Raw genomic sequence first — 8,911 nt, 5'->3', positions numbered from 1 at the left:
GAGGGAGAGAGCTCTGAGGATGACTTCATTGGCTGCAAAACACTCTATACATCAACAATGCTGCAGGCTGTGGAGCTGATTTACACACACACACACACACACACACACACACACACACACACACACACACACACACACACACACACAGCTTTACTCAGTGTTGCCCTGTCGTGGTTGTGCGTCAGTATAAACCTCGTGTCATGGCTCTGATTGTGATCACAGGCTGCAGCCTCCTGTGCCTGTTTCACACACATTGTATTACCTGGTACCACTCACACCTCGTCTTAGTGTTTCTTATTAAGCCTTCTTCTGATTGGCAAAAAGCACATGGGTGGAGTTTCTGTGCTCGCAGACAAGGGAAGCGATCTTAAAATGATCATATTAGAGACATACACGCTCTCTGACATCATACAGAGGCAAAATTAGAAAAAAAAGTCTGAAACAGAGTTTTAGAGAGGCTGGAGGCTAAGGTTATGGATCACGGGGATTACCTTCACGTACACTGAGCTAATTATGGTAACTCTGATGATGTTTAATATGAGCATCCAACTTTGTGACAGTCATACATATATATGAGCCCCAAAAGGTTGCTGGAAACATTCCTCTGAGAGTTTGGTCCATACTGACATGACAGCAATGCACAGCTGCTGAAAGATTTGTTAGCTGCACGTGTGTAATATGAATGTCCCGTTCCACCACATCGCAAAGCTGCTTTGTGATCGGCTGACTGTGGAGGCCGTTGGAGTGATCATGTTCAAGAAGCCAGGTTGAGATGATCTGAGTTTTGTGCGATGGTGTGTTATCCTGCTGGAAGCAGCCAGCCATGGTCAGCAGGTAGGCTGTGGTGTTTCAGCAGTGCTCAGTTGGTACTAATGGACCCTTTGATGTTGTGCATTCAGAGATGGTCCTCTGCACACCTTGGTTGTAACGAGTGGTTATTTGAGCTATTGTTGCCATCATATCAGCTCAGGGTAAATGGTAAATAACTGTTTGTTATATAGTGCTGTTCTACTCTACTGGAGAACTCACAGCTCTTTACATACCCAGTTACATTCATTTAAGCCCTTTTTTTCTAAACCTAAGGGCTTTCTGTCTAACATTCAGTCTGATGGATGCATTGGAGAGTAACTCAGGGTTCAGCATCAGCATTTTCATCCAGAGAACCTCCACCCAGGCATCGTGTGCATGCTCAGTTTGAACTTCAGCAGGTCATCTTGATCATGTCTGTAGCCTTAAATGTTCTTTTATTTTACTTCGACTTCCTTGGTAACTTCTCAACCTTAACTTCATGACTAGTTGCTATCAAATTGCTCCCCTCTCTCTCTCCCAACACACTCAAAAACTTACCTCACTCCACTCATGGATGGCCACTGTGGAGAGCTAACAGACCACAATAACGCTGTCTTTACAATGAGAAGTCACACTATTTAACTCCAACAGCAACAACAGGGAAACATGTTGCTGTCAGAACAGCAGCAGTTATTCTCCGTTCCCAAAGAGTTTTATTCAAAGAAGGTAATGCAACACTGTTTTGTAAGTTTTGCAGAGGTCTGCTTTGTTCCAGGCTCCTGCAGGACCCATCGCTGCAGTGTTGTCTCTGTGCAGCCCCGCCTGCTGCTGCTGCTCATTGTGGACGTGTGCTTTCTTTCTCCTGTATCCACCAGCATGTTCTCATTGTCAGGGAGTAAAATACTTTCTTTGTGTCAGAGCTGCTGTTGTCCCAAAAATACACAACTGAGAATGATGGAAAAACATATACAGAGTGCAAACAGAGGGATCTTTATCCTGAGCTCATTTCACTGTTCTCCACTGCTTTTAACCACAGAGGATGTACAAAGTCAACGATGCTGAAGTTCACTCCGGCCAGCGTACCCCTTTAACCCCTGACGTGTTCTGCTAAGTTTGAGTGCTCTGTTGTTGCCGTCCCTTTGGGCACAGTCTGAGTTGGAGCATCCGGCGTGAAAAATCTGCCAAAGCAAACATGCAGAGCTGCCTGCTGTGGTGACCCTGTGTGAATAAACGAGCAGCTGAAAATAGCTTGCTGCGTGCATTGACTTGCTTGTTTTGGTTAAATGAAAATAGTTACTTGGAGTTATCCTTTAAGATATTCAGTAACAGTTTGTCCCGTGTTAATGTTTGTAGAAAAGGAAAACAGAGTTTTGGGCTTGTGGTGTCTGAGTGGCCAGCACTGCGACTGGGCTGGTGGTAGCTTCACTTCCTGGTTTGGCAGCACTTGCACCATGTTTTTGTATGCTGACAGAAATATATTTGAGGTTGTATCAGGTTGTACACTTTCAGTGCATTGCAACTCGGTGGGTATTTTCCAGAGAATGCCAGAACTGGTATGTGCCACGCTCATGGAGTCTTAGTTTGGTCAGAAATATGCACACGAGAAGTCCACTGGAGGTCCTCTTGTATGGCTCTTACATTTATCCTCACTCAAAGGAGCAGATACCAGCGCTGCTGCACTGGCTCTTTTTTGTCTGATCCTTTCTCCGTCGCACTCTGGCAAGAGTGGGACCAGACACACAGCAAACCTCCATGTAACGCTGGAGGTGCTTGAATACATGTGAAACATGAACAGGTTGTAGAAGCAAAACTAGACAAGAATTAGTCAGTGAGGCGAGAGCGATGATCTGTGGCCACCACCTGCAAAACGAGCCAGATTTTCTTTTAGAATATTATTAAAGATGACGTGCTTTAGGACCGGGCGTCCACATATGTGGACATCACATTTTGGGTTATTTAGACCGCAATACAAAATTGTGCTCTACAATGGCCTGATATCCACTAACGAGGACGTTATACCGACACTGTTCTATCGAAATTCAAAATAAACGTCCTCATATTTGGATCTCATTTTTCTCAGACACAAAAATCATGTTAAAAAAACAAACAAATCTGGTAATTCTTTGTTTGTACATTCATCAGGTCCCAATCAGCCCAAATAGCAAAGAGAAATTAAAAAGAAAGTCTTAGGAGGTTAAATACTTTTAACAAGTTTAATGACCCTTCCTGTTGGACACTATTCTTAAACTGACAGTAATGTAAACGTGTTTCGATGCATGAACGACACACGTGGAGTCAGAAATAGTTCAAACACTGCTGCCCTCTAGTGGTGAATCCTGGGACCGACTGTAAAATGAACCAAATTAAAGTTGTACAGAAGATTCATTGATGCACTTTGAATCCAGTAATGTGCATTTTTGTGTTTGGTTTTTTATGTTTCTACAGAAACAAATATTTAGGACCTTTTTGAATAGGCCATGCAAATGTGACGCGCCCATTTTCCACTGATCATTTTCCTGTTTCGACCATAAACCCGAGCGGATCGTGGCCTGTGTCCAGTGGAAAATAAATAAGAGCCCAGTCATGTGAATGCAGTTCACTCAGCTGTGTCGAACAGGCCCGAAGCCTGCTTATATAAACAATAAGTTAATTTCAGCTGTGGGAGGAGGTGGAGCATGAATGTTACTCAAATCACTGACGGCTCCTCAGCCGCGATCGCTTTACGATCTCTAATGAGCCACTGAGTCAGGAAGTGCAGCTGTGGATGAACTTGAGCTAATTAACGTTAACGAGAGGAAATACGTGACCCGAGTCGCTCGTGGAGTCCAGATTTCTGTTCAGAAATCCTCAAATTGAAATGAGATCATTAGGTTTAAGAGAGCGTAACGATCGCCCCTCGAGCTCTGGCGCTCACACAAAACACACTTAGCTTAGTTTCAGTTTGGTTTATTTAAAAATTATATAGAAACAGGAGCACTGGTGTAAACGTACATGGAACAGTACAGATACTCACAATTTAACGCAACCCTGTTCAATTTCAACGGAGACTGCAAGAAAGAAACAAACGTTACGGCAGCACGTTACCCTCAAACACATCAGAAACACACACGCGTGTCCATTCTTCATATTAACAACCAAATACTTCAAACTTTCTCTTTTTTAACATCAACTTATTAATAATAATATCAAAGAAAAGCAGTAGCATTTACAGTCAAACAGGTACTGTAGTTGGCAGAGTCTCCCTCAGTTTCTGTCTGAATAACAACAAAACAAACAATCTTTAGTTAAGTCTGTGTGGACATGTTTTTAAATCACTTAAGCCTGGGATGCCAGTTCCATGAAGAACTGGAAACCAGTAACCATGACTGTAACCAGGATTTCAGAAGTTTATCTCAACTAAGACATAATCAACGCACTGTTTCTCCAAGCTAATCAAAAAATTAAGAATAATGTGATCAATTCAATAAGGTGCAGCCCTGCTCTCCTAATATGATATCACATGTACTGTTACAGTGGGCGACGCTCATATTAACAATAAAACCAGTGTTTAGAAAAACCAGGGAATGTGCAAGTAACATGTGTGAGCCAAAAGCTGCCAGTTTTTCTCCTCTTGGCTCTGTATGACATCAGCGAGAGCAGGCGTGGCTTACAGCACACCGATCATACTGCTGTTCATGACAGGCAGCCAATTAGAATACAGCTGACTGAGAGGGAAAGGAGCTGAATCAGCTGGTTTCAGACAGGGGGAGGGGCTGAAAACAAGGAAGAATGATTGTGAATTATGTTACAGAGATGGGAATGAGCATGAGAGGTCCCCCTCTTTAAGTGCAGCTCACGACAGAACAATGTCATTGCAACCCTTCACGAGTACAATTAAAGGAAAAGACTGACATTTATCACTGAAACAAGAAAAAAGTGAACTAAATGTGGACTGGTGCGCCACAGTCTGATGTTTTGAATATTCTCAGTAAGGAACATCATGTTTAGAAGAGAATCGTTACCCTGACAGGTTATTGAAGCTGTTATTGTTGAGACCGTGTGACTCACTTTGCTTGTAAGTTGGAACCTAAAAAACAAAAACTCGATCCCTACCAATCAAATAACACCTCATGTACTCCTGTGTTACAGTCATGAAATCAACAGATAAAAAGCTGTGACACAGGAAGTGGGGACGAGCTACTGGCCAAACTGCTTAAACAGTCAAACGGTGTAATATTGCAGTTTTGCTCATTGGTGGCTGCTTTTAACCGGTGCCACAGGCGCCCACTCCACACTTTGGTTCGCTGTTTGCTGTCTTTACAACTCAGATAATGGCTGAAAATATCAGGTACCAGGTAAGATTATTTAGAAATGAAGGTATTGTGTGAAATGCACCAAGTTACCTAATATTCTCTGGGATTAGCTACGATGGTCAGCTGCATAACAGTCTGGTCCCGACACAGGCGCAAACGCCTTCAGTAGCTCCGCCCAGTCAAAGCTTCTACGATGAACCGTCTTCCAGCTGCTCGTCCTGAAAAGGGTAGCTGAGAGCAGGAGGAAAGCCCTGACTGCGGGGCTGTTCATCCAACAGCATCAGATCATCCACGTCTTTTCCTTTGTACCTCCGCCGACAGATCTTTACAGTGACTTTCCGCCCCTGAAATACTTTAAGGGCTTCTTTGGAAGCCATGGCTCTGGCAGCGGCCTCGTCGCGCCCGTATCCTGTGCCCATGAAAACAGTCTGACAGCGAATTTCACACACGTGGCCTTCCTTCTGTGTGCGTCCTGCGGGGAGGCCCGTGATGTCCTTAAGCGGCACAAACACGCACGTCAGGGTTTGCTTGCACGACTCCACGCAGCTGCGAAGGATTTCAAAATGGTCCAAGTTGGGCCCAAAGCCCCCGGCCGACACCAGCTTCCACGCCACAGCCTTGTACAGGCGGTTGAAGAAGGGCTGGTGCTCAGCTGGAGCCTGTGGAGGTGGTCCCAGCTTCTGACTCGCAGGCCGCCCCGCCGTCCTGAGCGCAGGTCTGCTGTCGAGCTCATTAGGCCCGGCCTTGGCTCTTTTCACGCAGCTGTCATCCTCAAGCTCTGCAAAAGACGACACAGCAGGCAGGAAAACGTTCACTGCACAGGGATCTGCATTTAATGAGGAAACGGAGCCTCAGGTGTGGGTGTGGAGAAAACACACTGAAACCTCACAGCAACAGAGAACAGCAGTGAATGGATTTGTTGTAACGAGCTACAGAAAACTGTCAAATCTATTCTTAGATTGAAGTCACATCACTTGTAAAGGCCGTCCAAGGTAACCTTAAGCTGTTATCATGGGGAATGAAACTAATGTAAATGTTACTCTGTGTTCATATATGTCCGTGGTCACACGTCCGAGTGACAGGATCTCTTTTGCTTCTTAGCACGCAGTGTTTGTTTTTTGCACTTAAACACCCTGCAGCCCGTTTGTGGTAGATGCTGCTCCCTGCTCTGTGTGCGGCTTAGTCACAAACACACAACAGACACAATGCAGATTTAAAGTATTACAGATTCACTGCTGTTTGCATTCACAGCCGCCATCATGGATTGTTGAGTCAGGCTTGGTCGGCTGCTCCGACTTTCTGAGTTGGGAATCTGACCTGCGGCGATGTTCCAGTGGAAATTCAGAGCGTGAAGTCACTAATAGTATTTGAATCCAATGCAATCACAATGCACGATAAGCATTTAAGCATTGTTAACGGGCTTTTAAATAATATACACAACTACAGCCAAATCAACATGGCTGTAGAATATTATCTTTACGGCTGTTTTTGATGACATCATCTGTACAGGTGTGTTAATGTCACCTGTCACCATTGGTTTTCTATGTATGTATCACCCTGAATATTCCACAGAAGGTAGAAGTATGAGACTGCAGGCCAAACACTCAGCTTTGCAATTATTTGCATTATATTTCAATTATAATTTGGGCTCCTAATGATTAGGTAATCTGCATAAAAGAAATATTCTTCTGCATTCATTTGTTTTGTCATCGAGTGTCCCCATTTCTCTACAGGGGTCAAATTTGGCTAAAACTCAGCTCGATCCCTGAGGATGGATGGAGCCTGTGGTCAACAGGAAGTAACTATTATGCCAAGGTTACAAAAGGCAACCTTTGAGGAGGATCATTAACAGCTGCCTTCTAAGTGCAACAAATGCATGATTGTGTCTTGCATTAATGAGTAGCCGAAATCAATTAATTATGATTTTCTGTCGTTACCAAGCAGCAGCAGAAAAACCTGGACCCCATTAAATAACATGTAGTTAACCTGTGAAGATGAAATGTTAAACATGTGCACTGCTTACCAGCTGATGCGCTCCTCTTTCCTCTGGCCGTGAATTCATCTTTTGTTGTTTTGTGAACAGGAGGATCTTGGACTTTTATCCCTTCTCCCATCTCTTTGATCTTGTCCATTACAGCCTGTGGATAGCTGAGGGATTTAAAAGGTAACAATGAACTCTTGTTTTAGCGGAGAGCATCCACAGCTTTGTCATTCTGCTTCATCAGCGTGTCCTACCTGCAGCCCAGGAAAACGTGATTAGCCCAGACCATGGACAAAGAGAGCAGCCTGTCCAGGCTGCTGCTGGAGACTCCTGGCTTCACTGTCGGGAAAGCCTCCATGTTCCTAAGGATGAACTCTCTCCGAGCGACCCACTGCTTGTTGCTTTCACAGTAGCTTCTGAATGTTTCCACCCATTGGGCCAGCTGCGGATTCTGGCCCAGGTACTCTGCAACCACGTCCTCTCCGCCACTCTCCCCCGCCATCCCTGCATTCAGACACGGTTTTACGGTTAGAAGAACAACAGAAAACTAGCAGCAGCTTATTTATTTGTTAGCGGTTAGCAGTGCTAGCGTGAATCACGCCACTTAAACTCAACAAGATGACGTAAAATGGCGGTGGCCCTACTAGTTTTAAACCGCTGGTGTTTTCCTGCTGACTTGCCTGAGAGCAGCCTAACGTTTGTTGTGTCAACTAGTAAATATGCCAGAGTGGACCCAACAAACCGACTCCACGAACTAACGTTAGGACATACGGCTAGTGGAATAACATTAGCTACAGCAGAAGACACGCTAACAGCAAAAACACAGACATAAACGAGAGTAACGGGGTTGCCGTTGCTTGCACAGGAATTATAAAGTTTGTATTTTATACAGTAACTACGACATACCAAACGCTCTCCGTTGCGATGCGTTTCAGCTAGTTACATGGCCGAATGATGACGCCAGACTCGCGACGATATCTTAGTGCACAGGAAAAAAAACTACAATTCCCATGAGCTGGCTTGTGTATATCACAGAGCTCATTGAAATCCAAACAAAGCACGCTTGGAGTTGCTAAAAGCTCTTGTCGATTTTAAAAACAAATAACATCGCAAGCCTGACTCCTCCACTACCGAGGAGTACTGTCTCCTGCTCCGGCAGCACTCTTCCCGTGATGCTTTTCGCGCTCACGTAACAAATCTGCGACGGCTCCGGCGGCGGTTTGTTTTGGTGGCTGAATGGGAATCTCTCCGCTACATTTTCAATTTCAGACACTTTAAGTTTAATTGACATGATTCACGAGCTCTTACTGGCGCTGAGCGGATACCCGGGGACGATTTTTACATGGAACAAACGAACCGGTTTACAGGTAACACGGAAACACTGCAGTTCTTCGATACGATAACTTCACCCAGATGTTAGCTAATATGCATGTGGTTACAAGTCAAAGCTTGGCAATGTATTACAATTTAATTATGCATGAGCTAAATTATTAGCTTTGGTAGCACTATATTAAGGATATACATTTTTGCTAGGAGAGTTACTGAACGAGACAATTGGCAGGTTTAAATACTGCAAGATGAAACGTCACTCACCTGCCTCTTTATTAGGTACCCCTGTTCGTTTACGCGAGTATCAGCCAATCACATTACTGCAAATCGATGCATTTTGGCATGTAAACATATTCAAGAGGACCTGCTGAATGTCTGTGAAGGTCCTCAGTCATCCAGGTTAGAGCAGGGCGATATGGCCAAAAATATTTATCACGATATATATTTGAAAATTTGCGATAACGATATAACTGACGATATAATTGATGCGAGACAAAATACAACTCCACAACATTACTAG

General features: G+C 44.3%; 2 protein-coding genes across 3 annotated transcripts in view; one reads left to right on the top strand and one right to left on the bottom strand.

Annotated features, from left to right (window-relative positions):
• Positions 1–3,719: 3,719 nt before the first annotated feature.
• cdkn2aip (CDKN2A interacting protein) lies at positions 3,720–8,028 on the bottom strand. 2 transcript variants are annotated; one of them, XR_312073.1, is made up of 5 exons: positions 7,969–8,028; positions 7,317–7,566; positions 7,105–7,229; positions 5,172–5,859; positions 3,720–3,836 (listed from the first exon to the last, which is right to left on the bottom strand). XR_312073.1 is itself a non-coding variant. In XM_005746679.1 (4 exons), exons 2-4 carry the CDS (start codon positions 7,562–7,564, stop codon positions 5,270–5,272), a joined length of 963 nt encoding a protein of 320 aa, XP_005746736.1. In that variant the 5' UTR covers positions 7,565–7,566; positions 7,969–8,028; the 3' UTR covers positions 3,720–5,269. The 2 variants fall into 2 exon arrangements, 1 of the variants encoding a protein (XP_005746736.1); XM_005746679.1 differs by having other exon boundaries at positions 3,720–5,859.
• A 296-nt stretch (positions 8,029–8,324) lies between these two features.
• The window catches only part of tubgcp4 (tubulin gamma complex component 4), a 10,599-nt gene continuing 10,012 nt past the window's right edge, over positions 8,325–8,911 (top strand). Inside the window, exon 1 of the mRNA XM_005746674.2 lies at positions 8,325–8,429. Coding sequence (XP_005746731.1) covers positions 8,352–8,429 — 78 coding nt within the window. The 5' untranslated portion in view covers positions 8,325–8,351. The remainder of the gene's footprint in view (positions 8,430–8,911) is intronic.

This window comes from Pundamilia nyererei, unplaced genomic scaffold (genome assembly GCF_000239375.1).
Source record: "Pundamilia nyererei isolate P.nyererei 1_Seehausen unplaced genomic scaffold, PunNye1.0 scaffold00181, whole genome shotgun sequence".
NCBI lineage: Eukaryota > Metazoa > Chordata > Actinopteri > Cichliformes > Cichlidae > Pundamilia > Pundamilia nyererei.
The sequence above is the reverse complement of the archived record's forward strand: the minus strand, read 5'-3'. Positions and strand labels throughout refer to the sequence as shown.

Bases quoted from the DNA above. Each gene is read 5' to 3' on its own strand.
- cdkn2aip (XM_005746679.1), bottom strand. From the start codon at position 7,564: ATGGCGGGGGAGAGTGGCGGAGAGGACGTGGTTGCAGAGTACCTGGGC. The intron at 7,230-7,316 runs GTAGGACACGCT...TAAATCCCTCAG, and splicing joins CACGTTTTCCTGGGCTGCAG to CTATCCACAGGCTGTAATGG. The intron at 5,860-7,104 runs GTAAGCAGTGCA...CGTCTTTTGCAG, and splicing joins AAAGAGGAGCGCATCAGCTG to AGCTTGAGGATGACAGCTGC.